The sequence below is a fragment of the Varanus komodoensis genome, unplaced genomic scaffold (assembly GCF_004798865.1).
Source record: "Varanus komodoensis strain SLA01 unplaced genomic scaffold, ASM479886v1 scaffold60, whole genome shotgun sequence".
NCBI lineage: Eukaryota > Metazoa > Chordata > Lepidosauria > Squamata > Varanidae > Varanus > Varanus komodoensis.
Window position 1 is genome coordinate 1,028,749 of NW_025336223.1, and position 14,841 is coordinate 1,043,589.

The 14,841-nt window shown below is 41.3% G+C and overlaps 1 protein-coding gene across 5 annotated transcripts in view; it reads left to right on the forward strand.

Moving 5' to 3' along the window:
- SYCE3 (synaptonemal complex central element protein 3) overlaps positions 1–14,601 on the forward strand; it is a 34,735-nt gene extending 20,134 nt beyond the window's left edge. For all 5 annotated transcript variants that reach the window (XM_044449781.1, XM_044449779.1, XM_044449780.1 and 2 more), the window contains 2 exons: positions 9,831–9,939; positions 14,331–14,601. In XM_044449781.1, coding sequence (XP_044305716.1) covers positions 9,831–9,939; positions 14,331–14,500 — 279 coding nt within the window. In that variant the 3' untranslated portion in view covers positions 14,501–14,601. The remainder of the gene's footprint in view (positions 1–9,830; positions 9,940–14,330) is intronic.
- The last annotated feature ends 240 nt before the right edge of the window (positions 14,602–14,841 follow it).

Sequence of the window (14,841 nt, forward strand, 5' to 3'; positions counted from 1 at the left end):
TAAGTTTTTACCCTTAGATTATTATAGGTATGCTCAGTTAAAGTAACTACAGTAAATCGGATGCAACTGTTTTTAAAATTACTTTTCTATACCACCTGATGACCTAAGCTCTCTGGACAGTTCTCAATGATTAAAAGCATAAAATACAACAAAATGCAAATAAAAGTTTATAACTGCACTATAAAAGTAAAAAACAAAGGAAAAGCTAGAAGCAATGGAAAGATTAAAATACAGTGTTTATTTATTTAAAGCTTTTATATCCCACCCTTCACAGTGTCTCAGGGTAATAATAATAATCAAATTTCAGCACACACATGGCTGCTTCTAACAACTCAGCTATTATATAATAAAAATAAATAAGATTCAGCATCCAGATAATAATATATAAAATCAATATTAAAACAGCACTAACATTTAAAATAATGGGAAAATAAAAAGGGTTTGGCCTGGCGCTGAAATGAAAACAGCATTGGCATCAGGCACACCTCTCTGGGGAGTGAATTCCACAATTGGAGCACAACCACAGAGAAGCCCCTTCTCCGGGTAGTCACCCTCCTAATCTTCAGGGAGGGTTCCCAGAGAAGGGCCCCTGCCCCAGATCTTAAGGGGTGGGTAGGCACATATGGAAGGAGACGCTCCTTCAAGTAACCAGGTTGTAAGCTGTTTAGGCCTTTATAAGTCATTACTAGCACCTTAAATTGGGCCCAAACTTCAATAGGAAGCCAGTGCAGGTGGTACAGGACTGGCATTATGTGTGTATATCTGCTGGTCCCTGCTAGCAACCAGCTGCTCTATTTGGAACCAACTGAAGTATCTGGACCGTCTTCAGCCCCATGTAGAACACGTTACAATAGTTCAATTGGGAGGTTACCAGAGCATGTAAAATTTTTTACATTTTACATTTACATTTTACAGCACAGTAAAAGAATTAAAACAGAAACTGAAAGAGTAGAATGCTTGAGCAAATAGAAAGGCCTTCCCTGGTATTATTTATTATTTTTATTTATTTATTTAAAAATTTTATATGCCATCACCACAAGCCTTGGCATCTTGGGACAGCTTACAATGTAGAATTAAAACAATAAAACAGTAAAGAAAGAGCACAGTGTAGACACCAGGTGAGCCTCTCTGGGATGCTCATTCCACAATTGGTGTGGCACAACAGGAAAGCCTATCTTCTTAATAGCCACAGGCATATCTTTTGGCAGATGCTCTTTGAGAAAGACCATTAAGAATGATCATAGGCAATGCACATAAATATGTATGGAAGGACGTGGGTAACCTGGCCCCACATTTATTTATTTTTATCTGTTACTTTTGTATTGCGGTTCTGTTCCTCTCCAACTACAGCTGCCACATTGTCTTCAAAGAGCTCAAAGCAGTGTTGGTCCCCCTCTTTCCCTATTTGGACAGTTACTTGTCTCAATTTATTGCCTTCAGCCAAGGAATTTCTACCATAGTGCAGGTGGCCTAAAGGGAATTCTGGGAATACCCTTCTTACTTGCTTCTGTAAAGTCACTGATCTGAAAGTCAAAGGGGAATGAGCCTAGAGATGGTATTGTATATGTTCAAATTTCAGCACACACATGGTTGCTTCTAACAACTCAGCTATTATTACAAGTTGGGAAAGCACAGGGTAGAAAAATTGATTGGAGGAATCAGTTCAGTCCCCTAGGTCCAGGAGTGCAAGAGTTCTGATGAGGTTATACAGGCTGAACTACTCATTCAGGTATCTGCTGTAAAAGCAAGGCTATTACTTCCAGTTCATTCACATGGCTTGCTCACGCTGGCTTGACTCTTAAGAGCCATAATTCAATAGACACAAACTTGTTTTTATATTAATCTTTGTCATATAAATTAGTATGTTGGGGACCCTCAGTCTTGAGGCCTTTTTGATGCTCCTGATATTCTTTGCAAGTCTCAGCTCATAATCAGCCTTAGCCTTGCGAAGAATCCTTCTGCAATGAGCCTCCTCCTCCCGGTATACCAGGGGTCTCAAACTCAACTTACCTGGGGGCTGCTGGAAGTAGAGTCTGGGTGAGGCTGGGCCGCATCAAGTATTCCACAAAAAAAGGATTTCAAGTATTCCAAAAAAAGTACAACTGATCCAATCTTCTCAATCTTTACTAATAATAATTCAGAACATGAACAGTTCTTCAGAACATAGGCTTCTCTTACTTCCTCCTACTCCTTGCTGCCAGAGACCTGACAGCACTTCCTCTTACACAGCTGAGCCACATTTGAAGGCCACAGGACCCCTCCCCCATGCTCTGCCCGTCCCGGTCCGCAGGGTAACGACTCACGCAGGTGCATGTAAGAAAAACGCGCGGCCGCACTATCACTAAACTTTGATATCAAGTGGGGGCCACAAAATATCATCCCACGGGCCGCAATTGGCCCGCGGGCCGCAAGTTTGAGACCCCTGCGGTATACCCTTTTGTCTATTTGCCCCAGTATCCATTTCCTATGGAGGTTCCTTTTACGCCTGATGCCTCTTACCACTTCTCATCCATGGGGGCACTCTCCGTTGCCTCCCTGCCTTGCTAACTAGAGGTATCATCAAGGCTTGTGCCTCCAAGACCTCCTTTTTGAGTGCCATCCAGCCCTCCTCAACTCATTTGCCTTCCAGTACCCTCTCCCAGTAGACTTTCCCCAGTTTGGTCTTCAAAGTCCCAGCTTCTAATACTTGATCTGCCACTGATCCCCATTCCTCTGATCTTAAAGCAAAGGATGGAGCTCTCACATCCAGAGCTCCCCTAAGCTGTACCCCATCTATCAGCTCCTCCCTGTTGGTCAAACCAAGTCAAGGATATTCCCTCCTCTCATCGCCTCCTGGACTTGCTATGTGAAAAACCTTCCCTCTATAGTGATGTGACCTGGCTGTCTTTCATACATCACTCAGACATGGGCAAATTCTGCTATGCCACCGGGTGAATACTGAGGGTGCAGCCGCTGTTTATAATGTTTCCTGATGAAGTAGACTCATGAATCTGTTGTGTTCACACATTACATCTTGGTCGTGCACCTGAAAAACAACTGCCTAAAGTTGTCTGCCTGGAATGTTGTAAAGGAGAGTGCAACTCCAGCAGCTCAGCCATTTTCTTTTGCACACCTTTACTTCCAACTTGGTACAGGTGGCATAATGGGTTAAACTGTTAAGCTGCTGGGCTGTTGATCTCCGCTGAATGAGTCTCCCAACTAATGCCTGGGAAATTGAAATTTCCCATAATTACTGTGCTCCTCCCCCGAGTTATCCTTCAAATCTGGTCTGTCAGGGCATCTTCCAGGGTCTCAATTTGATTTGGAGGGCAATAACATACCTCCACTGTCAGGTCTCTCCCCTTGTTGAAACTGTTTAGTTTCACCCAGACAGCCTCTACCAGATCCCCACCTGTGTCACCCTCTATCTCACTGCCTACTATTCCTTCCCTGACATACAATGCAATGCCTCCTCCCCTCTTTCCCTTTCTGTCTTTTCTAAACAGGGCATACCCCTCTATGTTTACATTCCAGTCTTGCCTTCCATCCCACCAAATTTCTGTGATCCCCACCAGGTCTCCCCACCATGGAGAAGGTAGAAGATCAAGGGAGAAGGATTGAAAGAATAAATGAAGAATAAATTAATATATTTATTAAAATAATAAAATAAATAATAAATAACTGTGGCTGAAACAAGCTCCACACAGTGGGTCCTCCTTTGTTGGTCATTCTGTCAGAGATTGAATTTAGGCAGAGCTTCATTGTGGAGATTGCAAGTTAGCAAAACTGGAATGAAGTTTCTGTAGGTATTATACATATACTTCTCATGAAGAAAAGGGTTTTTTTTTACTAAAAGAATTATACTTAAGGAGTTCAGCACCTTGGCACTCCAACAAATCACTCAGAAATAACACAAGATGAAAATAAGAATGTTTCTATCTCTTTTAAGGCACGGTCCTGTGCATTTAGATAAATACTAATTTTGGCTAAATCATGTCTAATGTTACGTCAGCTTTAGTAGCAGCGTAAAGTAATAAAACTTTGTTTCACTGTTAGTTCTAGGAACTCTGAAAACTCTGAAGTATTATTTTTTATGTCTCATGTATTCCAGTGTTTATTTAACTGTATCCATCAACACAATGGTCACAATCCATTCATGAGTTACAGCATTTTTACCCTGCTTCAAACTCAGAAAGCCTTCCAAAACAGCTCAAGAGCAATAAAAACAAGACATGTCCTATGTAAAACATGTACAAAAGGAAAAGTGGAAAGCAAAAAGACTCAGGTGCCCAGTTTATATTACATATCATATATTGAAGCCAGCTGGGATGGAAGCAATTCAGGGCCTGATGGAGTTGGTCCTTCAGCACTGGTTGACAGCATGACCCTACTTCTAATTTCTTCCTATCCTGAAGCCTGAGGGAATGGTTTTTGCCAAGTGACAGCTGAGGGAAGGAAAAACCTGGTGGAGTACCTTGCTTCTTATCTTCCTTCTGCTTAAACCCATTAAAGGATTCCAGAGCAGTTAGATTATGGCATATAAATGGCTGTGTAAAATCATACATAGAATGGTTATTTTTCTCTCTGTGAACTTTTTAAAAATAAAGGCGCTATGGGCAACCTTTGAGTAGTTAAGATAGATGATGGCTTATATCAGAAACTGGAATTTGGCTTAAAATTAGATTATTTCCTTTAATGTAGTTTATCACCCAATTGCAATTCATTACTTCCTCTATAAAGAATAGACCCAGAAAAAATGAAGTTAATAAAGTAACTGGAAAACTAGATTTAGAAATAAAAATGATTTAACATTTATATTTCAATGTAACCTTGTAGAGTCTAAATAACAGGATTCAATTCAATTTCCTATGACTGATTATAATGAGGGATTTATTTAAATCCAAGTAGTTCAAATTAAATTTGGTATGTCACAAGCTTCAAGAACCACATGGGAACCATTTTTGATGCTCTGATTCCTTGCATAGTTGAAAAACACACTTATACAGAATACGGAAAGATGCAATTTAACTTAGTTTGTAGTACTGTGGTTTCTGAAGTTAGATCCTGAAATGGTTTTATGAAACTAGTGGACATGTAATGCAGGAAGGGATTATTTTTGTTGAGTGAAGAAAGGCTGTGCAAATTACTTCATGACTGGTCTCTAGTTCCAGTCCTGACTACATTAAAGCAAAAGATTTGTGACTTTTTATTGTCGTGTTTGTAGTTGGCTTTAGAATGTGTTTGCCTAACAGTTTGTTTGACTTAATTAAGCAAAGTTTTTGCTGTATGCTTGCTGTACATCACGGAGGAGAAAACTGGAATTGAGTGCAAAGAGGAACCAAGATTTTGGGCATTCCAGGCAGAGAGCAACTTCAGTTCAGCTCAGTAATGAGGCTGAATCTTCGACACATATGAGAAGCTAGAGCTAGCCACAAAGTGGAAGGCCAACCTCCTGAAGAATCTCTTCATGATGTTAAAACCCTGTTAAGCAAAGTAGTCATTTTCATAGGATCAGCCACAGCACTGAGGTGTGGAATAGCAGGCAGACTTGCTTGTGAATCCCTTCACAAGAGTTTGCCAGCTGAATAAAACTTCTGCTAATTAGGAATATGGGAATTTAATCACTTGGCCAAGGAGTGAAGCATAAAGCTAAAATGCACCACAGATGGGAATAGCTGAGTAGCAGATGGAGATAAAGGCGGGTAGGGTATGGAATTTACTAAACAGAATGTTAGCGGCTGATAGCTATGCATACTGGATGTGAAAACAACCCAATTTCTATGATCTTTTATCAGTAGGCTGCAGTCCCATACACACTTACATGGAAATATGTCCCACTGAATTCTCTGGGATGTAACATGCACAGGATCATGCTGTAAATTAAGATTTCTGTAATTGTGAAAGCTGGGGCTTAATAAGACTTACATAAAAGAAACTAATTTCTTTAGTTTCATCCTTTCCATCCTTGTCTTTTGGAATTATAGTGGCAGTAACCCAGTGCAGCTTTCATAAGGGCCTGCAGTAATTTGTTTTTAACTACAGTCAGAGAATAGAGTTGACCTTGAATGTAAACACCTTGTTCCTCTTCTTTCTCTACCAGTCCTCACTTAAGAAGCTTATTGGAAGAAGGTTCTAGAACTCCCTTGTCTGTCTACATTCCAGCTGAATCCACACATACCAATAAGCCATGCTGGAAACCATGCAGGCATGGCTTGTCAATGGTGCTGTTCACAAATAATGCTAAGGAATACCACAAAGTTACCTTTCTTACCTTCTGTCCTGTGCTCACACATTTATGAAGTAACTATTCATGAATTGTTCATGTGTGCTTCTGTCTTCTCTCCAAATGGTGGCACATATTCCATCTGCCTCTGTGGCTGGGAACAGAACCCATCACATACCACTCCTGCCTGCATTGCCTGCCTCTTCCCCATTGGCCTAATGCTCCCCTAGATGTGTGCTCAGGCATCAGCTACTTCCCTACCTTCCCGCTGCTCCACAGAACCTCTGTTTACTCATCAGAATAGAAGGGTGGCTTCAAAGGAGCAGGAGAGCAGCATTGTCCACTGCTGCCACACTCCCTGCCCATGTATAAGAACCCGCCCACACCTCCCCCTCCCTCACTGCACATCTGGCCAATGCTAACTTCTCTGGGTGCAGGGTTTGCACAATTTACCAGCACTGCCTCCCCTATGTACCCCGGCACATAGAGAGCAAGAGCAAAAACACTGGTGCCAGGGACACAGGGATCCCTCTGCGTTGGCAAAGCCCCCACACACTGCCCATGCCATGCCTGGCTGCCCTATTCCCAGCATGCATGCCCTCATGCTCAGCTGCCCTGCTGCCATCATACCCACTGTTCCACCTCCTTGCAACTCCAGCCCCGCACATCTTTGCCCCCTTGCTGCTCTGCTCTCTCACCCCTCATCCCTTTGCTGTTCATTGTGATGCTTGCCTCACCATGTCTGCCTTGCTGAATCACCCACCTTGCCTACCTCCTGGCCAGCTTGCCCACATCATGTAACCTTGCTGCACTCAGTGGCTGAGTAAGGTGGACAAGATGGCATCACAGCAAATTGGCAAAAGGGTGGGCTAGGTGGGGTATTTTGTCAGGAGGTGGGTAAGGTGGCAAAGTGATGGGAATGGCAGTGGTGTGGTGGCTGGGCATCAGGGAGCATGCAGTGGAAGGGAGGACAGGGAGTGCAGAGACAGCCAATCAGTGCCTTGTCCACTGGCAACTCAGGGTAGCACGAAATGGTGGCTTGTGCCACTGCAGCTGCTCTTGCCACCATACTTCCTGGCTGAAATGGGGAGTTCATGGAAAAACACTGTAACTGGCTTCACACATAACGACAAGCAATGCTGAAATGTGGAAACAGTAGAACAAACTGTTGCTTCTCTGTGCTGATTCATGGTATCCCAATGTGTCACATTTCACCATGATTCCGGTATTCACACAAAACAACAAGCCATTCCTGTCATGGGTTGTTCTTACATGTGAATTCAGCTGTTATGTGTGAATTCGGCCTCCGCAGTGATGCAACATGTTTGGCTTCCATGAAACTCTGTGGAGAAACAATGGCTTCTTGTGGCGTTTCCACACTTCACAATGGCTTGTCATTATATGTGACTGCAGCTGCTTTGTTTCTGCATGGTTTCCACATTTCTGCTTGCTTTGCTGGCAAAAGCAGGTATGGCTGAAGCAGACAATTCAGCCTGTGTTTTTCACTGTTCTGTTTAACCTAGCAACTGCTGTGGCAGATGCAGCCATGCTCTGATTGGCTTCCTTGTGCTGTTTTTTTCCCTCTGCCCATGTACTGCCATCCTGATACCCAGTTGCGGCTTTGGAATAGCAGCAGCAGCAGGGCATCTAGCTGCAGCACCATGGAGGCAGCCACACTTGCTTTTCCAGTCTGGTCACTGTACTTGCTGGAGTGGTGCTTGGAAGTGCCTGCATTGCTTGTTCTACTTGGGGAGCCAGTGTCTCCTTATGTGAAGGTTCCCTTACACTTCAGGAGGAAGCAGGCTGGGTGCGGGCATCAACATCTGGGCAAGTCTCCCACTCTCTCTTTTGCCCTCCTTGCCACTCCTGAGGGTGCATTCCTGAGGGCTGTTCACAACCCCTGCTGTTCCCACCCCCACCACAGCCGCAGGACAAACACTATCCTAATAGTCTACTGGAGAACTTGCTTGGGCAGATGTCCATACAGGCACCCTTGGGAAAGTCTGCTTGGCGGGAAGCACTCCTTCCATCACTGCCATGGTTCCTGCACTGATGCCATCTGTGTGCCTTGGTGCAGGGGACAGCAGCCCCTGACAGCGTGTGTGAGTGCTATGCACAGGGGGTGGAGAGGTGTCCACTCATGTACAGTGAGGGAGCGGGGAGGGGTGGTTTGTGGAGGTGTGAATGTTGTATGTTGCTGCAGAGCAGCAATGGGGAGTGTTCCTCTAGAGAAACAGTACTACTCTAGTGTGTAGGTAGTTGCTTCATAAAGCAGCTAGAAAAAAATAAACCAAAAGCAGGCAACCTCCTGAGCCCATGCCCTGGGGATTGTATGGGTCAAGGAGGGAGAGGCAGGCAGAGCAGTGCTTTCTGGGATTGATTCTGTGTCATGGTGGCTGAATGGACACGTGTCACTATTTGAGGGAAAATGGAGAAGCATGGAAATCATGCATGCATAGTGAATGTGTGAAGGTAGGGTACCATGCCACATGGTAACTGTTGTGGTGAAGATAATTTCCATTGTTCCTTCTGCCCCATGTGCTTCAGTTTGGCAAGGTACTGGATTCATGGAAACATCTGAGTTTGGAGACTTCTATCTTGTGAGAGCACAACCCATAAAATTGCACCCTTAAATTAGGGCACTGGATGGGTACAGTGACAAAAGATTAAATGGTGTGCTTAACAAAGATGTTTGTTGCTTTGGGGATACTTTTTTCTTGAGCATTCAAAGTTCTAAAGTGAAAATGCAGCTTTTTTGTTTGTTTTCTTCTAGCCTAGTTTTGGTGACAATGGGGCATTTGTGCTGATTTTGAAAGCATGGGGGAGATGTGGCTTGTGTAGAGTGATAAATTGATCACTGGACCCTTGAAAGTTGAGCACTCCTGTGGTAGACTGGATACCTTTATTAAATCTTATTCAACATTTGCTGTGGCAATGAAGGCTATATTTCCTTTTCCCATGTTTCTGCTATCACACTGGTTTCAAAATTTATTATTTCAAGAAGTAAAGCATTGAAATCCTTTATTTTTGACTCATAGAAAGTGCTCTTATTTTCAGCAATATTGAACTAGTAATTTAAGTATATTTTGTTATATATCACCATTTGACTTAATAGTCCATTTGTCCAGAATTCTTTGGTGCATTTTAAAGCTTCTTAGAAAAAAGACTGCAGATGACCATTTTAATACATGGAAGATTCCAGATGAAAGTAGTTGATTGAGTTGTGCAGGTAATAAATTGTAACTATTGGCTAGATCCTGCCGGCTCATTTTAAATTCAGGAAGAGAGATGGGACAGCAACTCCATTTGGTTCTTCCTGTCTCTCAACCATTTCTGTTCAATGAACTTGGTAAGCTGGTGCTCATTTCCCCCCTCTTCTCATCCCTATTTGTCTTATATAGTGATATATAGTGTTATATCTTTTTAGATTGTAAGCATGACAGGAACAGTGTTGAGTTTTTAAGCTAGTCTGAGAATAAACAAATAGAATAGGGTAAAATGGATAAAAGAATTTACATTTAAATTTAAAAATAATAGTGTAATTATTAAAATAATGTGATTTTTAATTTAAATGTAGGTTTCACTCAGTTGCAGTTTTACTCATTTCACTTTCTTTTTTTACTTTTAGATGGCCAAATGTGAACCTTGTGAAAGAAATTATGACAATGTAGTAAAAATGCTTGAAGATCTGAACAGGGATTTAGAAAAACTGCTGGAAGACATGGAAAAGCTATCAGGTGTGTCTAATTCCTGCAGAGCATCTTACACGTTGCTAATAATGCTGTCACTCTGATTCAGTGAGTGTGTAGTTGATGAGGAAGTATCTTCATATTATAATACTCATCTTGGTCCCATTAGTCACATGTAATGTGTGGAACCAATGCTGGATCAGGGCTGTTTACAAAATGATTATAGAATCATACAGTCAAGTCACCCACCCAGATTCTAACCAGGTGTGACACTACCTAGCTTCCAAGATTATGCAGGACCAGGCACTTCTGACTATAATGAAAGCATGCTCTCTATTACTTCTTCCCCACAAAAGAAAAAAAAACATGGTGGATTGAACTGAAGGTCCATCTAATCCAACATTCTGTTCCAATAATGGTCAACCAGATGCCTATGAAAAGTTCATGAGCAGGATATGAGTGCAATAGCATCCCCCAACCCCCACCCCAAGCTTGTGTTCACCAGCACCAGGTATTCAGGTCTATGCCCTTTGCCTTTCAGGTATATATAGCCATTATGATATGTAATCAGTGATAGCTTTATCCCATTTTAATTGGCCTAATTCTCATTTTAAGGCTGCCCAAATTGGTGACCATCACTATATCCTGAATTTATAGTTTAACTATGTGTTGTAATGAAATACTTCGCTTTATCTGTCCTGAATCTCCCCTGTTCAAGCTTCACTAAATGACCCCAGGTTGTCCTAGTTCTTGTTTCTCATATTCTGGGAAATTATGAAATTCTAGTATTATGATTTTCTTACTAGTATACAAAGCCTAAACATGACAGATCCCTTATATTTCTCCATAAATGGAAAGGCTAGAAGTGCATTCTTGCATTATATGTAAATTCAGAGTTCTTTGGATTCTGTGTTAAGGATCTTATTTATTTTCTGTTATGGATGTCTGTCCCCCTTTTGTGTATTTCCAATATGTAGAACCTCAGAATTTCCACTGATTTAAATTACTGTTGAAAACCATATATTTTTCTTTCCTTTTGGCATTTTCTTAGTGGTTCATGTATTTATTTGTTGTTGTTGCTAGTTGCGAAGTCACATCCAACCCTTCGCGATCCCATGGACAACACTCCTCCAGGCCTTCCTGTCCTCCACCATCCCCTGGAGTCTACTTAAGCTCACACCGACTGCTTCAGTGACTCCATCTAGCCACCTCATTCTCTCTCGTCCCCTTCTTCTTCTGCTGTCAATTGTTCCCAGCGTTAGGCTCTTCTCCAGTGAGTCCTCCCTTCTCATTAGGTGGCCAAAGTATTTGAGTTTCATCTTCAGTATCTGGCCTTCTAAAGGGCAGTCAGGGTTGATCTCCTTGCAGTCCAAGGGACTCTCAAGAGTCTTCTCCAGCACCACAATTCAAAGGCCTCAATTCTTCAGTGCTCAGCCTTCCTTATGGTCCAACTTTCACAGCCATACATTACAGCTGGGAAAAGCATAGTCTTGACTATATGAACTTTTGTCGGCAGCGTGATGTCTCTCCTTTTCAGTATGCTGTCTAGATTTGCTGTAGCTTTCCTCCCCAGGAGCAAGCGTCTTTTAATTTCTTGACTGCAGTCCCTGTCTGCGGTGTTCTTGGAGCCCAGGAAAATAAAATCTGTCACTACCTCCATTTCTTCCCCATCTATTTGCCAGGAAGTGAGAGGACCGGTTGCCATAATCTTAGTTCTCTTGATGTTGAGTTTCGAGCCAACTTTTGCCCTCTCCTCTTTCATCTGCATCAAGAGGCTCTTTAGTTCCTCTTCACTTTCTGCCATTAGAGTGGTATTGTCTGCATATTTGAGGTTGTTGATATTGTATTCATATACATTACAGTATCTATGCTTCAAGGAACTATACATGGTTTTGCCCACATTTGTAACAACCATTGGAGTTGCTTAGGTTTGGGTGGTGACTTTGATCCTAGATCTCAGATTATGAAAAAGAAATATTGACTAAGATGGTACTAAAATGCTAGTGAACTCTTTTTCAGATCACAGATATCATGTGTCGTAGTTTACTGGGTTATAAATGAGAGTTTATACCAGATATAGACAACCTTTCATCTGGCAATTTGAGAAACTGACCCAGGCACCATCACAAAATGGTTGCCGTGGGAGGTATGGCTGGTGACAAGGAACTGCCCCAAAATACTGAGTATGAAGCAGAGAAAGCATTTAAAGCTATCATATAAATTCACAATTTTCTGTGCCAGCAGAATCTATTTTATTCTTTTTCACACTATACCATCCAACTCATCCCCCATTATCCCTTGCACTCTGAATTTCCCCCCATACACTGTGTAATCCTGGATCATCACCAATGCAGACATTCACACACACTCTCAATTGCACACACTTCACATGCTGCATGCCTTATCACTACAAGTATATCAAAAAAACCTTTCTTTAAGGATCCCTCTAAAATCCTGGTCTCTCACCCTTTCCCTGTATTTCACACATGGAGCCCCCATCTATTGTGTAAGCGCACCTTCCTTCCTAACCTCACAGATTGCTTCCCTTCCTGCTGGCTTCTTTGACCCCTCTGCTGATTTATCACTGTCCTACCTAGGCCCTCTTCACCACAGTCACTGTTGCTGACTTTAGTTTCCAGAAAGTAGCAACAGGCATTTATATTTTTTGATTCCTTTGTAACACACTCAACCACCAAGAAAAAAAAACTGTTAGCCTATAGCTGCCTGACAGATTCCTTTACTAATGATGTCTTTGAACCCTGGATATATTTGTGGGAAATGATGACAGTGGCTGGAGAGCCTGACATTGCTTTGAAATGATTCCAAATAGTTAGTAAGGAAATGTGTTTATATATATAAAACGAGAGGGGCAGGGTGCCTTGTCAAATGCAAGAAAGGGTTCTGAGGGCATCCGTGGACTTCTTTTTGTCTACTTTGCTTTACACTATTATTACAATATACAAATTTCAAAGAGGCTGGCTGAAGATGGATTTAAGGTGCATATTTTAACAAAATAAAAGCCTTGGAAACAATCAGAGGATGGATGCTTAATTTCTTTCTCCATGTTATTTTTTTGATTAAATTAAGAATGTAAGAATATAAGAAGAGCCATGCTGGATCAAACCAAAGGGCTGTTTAGTCTGGCGTACTGTTCACACAATGACCTAACAGGGGTCTCTGGGAAATCCACAAGTAGGAGTAGCATTCCCTTGCTGCTGTTCTTCCATTACTGGACCACAAAGGCATACTGCCTCTGATCTTATTTATTATGTATATTACCTCTATTAGTCAATGATAGCCTTATTCTCCATGAATATGTCTTGTCCCCTTTTAAAGCCATACAAGTTAGTAGCGATCACTATTATTTATTTATTTAATTATATTTATATCCCACCTTTGTCCTTTGAAGGACTCAAGGTGGCTTATATCATTTTCCATTTCCTCTCAATCTTAGACTCACAACAAAAGACCTGTGAGATAGGTTGGGCTAAGAGTACGAGCTATGGAATTAAGTACTTCCTTTTATCTGTTCTCTTAACATTCAGCTTCTTATGGGATGACTTAAGGTTCTATCATCCACTTTCTCAACAGGTTGCATAATTTGTATTGCAGCAGTTTTTCTTAAACATAATCTTTCTCAAAGCTTAATAGTCCTAGATGTTGCACACTTTCTTTATATTTAGCCCCTTAAACTTTCTTTAGGCTGCTCCAGCCACTTTATCTTTTTGGTTGTCCCAGTTTATAATTACATGCACCTTTTCCAGTTCTACAATATCCTTTTTAAGTGTATTGATGAGAACAGTGCACAATATTTTTATCTCTTGTTTCCTCATAGGCTTGTATAAGGACAGTATGATATTGAAAATTTTACTGTCAAATGCATTTCTGATTATGCTGATTGTGAAATTTGCATTTTTCACAGCAGCTGCAGACTAGGTTGACATTTCATCTAACTGCCACTACAACACCAACATCTTTTTCTTATTTAGTCACTAGCTGAGATTGTATCATTGTATATGTGTAGGAGTATCTCACATCAAAACCCACAGTGGCAATGAGGGCATTTGGAGCTTGCCCATACAGGGAAGAGCTGTTGCTTTCTATTCCTTTTTCTGTAGACTGGTTTCAACTCAAACCATGTTGAAAGCTATCAGAAAACAATAACATAATGCAAATTTCTAACAGCCAGGCTGTCATAATCATGATAATTCCAACTAAAAATGCTGATGCTAATCCATCATGAGGTTCAGGAAAGTGGAAGATTGTGGATATGTGAATAACATGGTAAGCATTTTTGAGCATTAATTTGGATTTATCATATTTGAAGATATATTTGTTATTAGGAACTTTTTTGTTACCTGTTTCATCTTTTTTCTCTCCATTGTTCATTCCTAAAAAATCCCATCAGATTACTGAGTCTTTCTCTTTGGTTGTCCCAGTGCAGGCTACATGGATGGCTTATGATATGGTTGTGATGCGTACTAACCCAGATTTGGCCAACTCAATGAGACGGCTGGAAGATGCCTTTCTCACTTGTAAGGAGGAAATGGAGAAAAACTGGCAAGAAATGCTGAAGGAAACTAAAGGTGTTGAACAAAAACAAGATTAGATGGCTTTTTAATTTCTGGTGGAAATGTAAGCCTTGGAAGGATTGGTCTTGGTTAATTACTTTGTTCAGTCTTTATTTTGAAAATACATTCTAAAAACATATGTCTGGTGTGTCTGTGTTTCAATTTTTCTACTGGAGTGAAAAGGTATTGGTGCTTTCATTTGTTCATTAATTTACTTTGCTGATTGTATAAACACCTGGAAATATAATCTAGTTAGATTCTGGCCATAAAATAAATGCTTTTTGGAGCAGAAGTAGTGGAGGAAGTCCATCTGCATCTGCTACTAATGGTTTGATCTCCCTCTGCATTTCTATATGAAAATAAATTACCTGAGTTACTT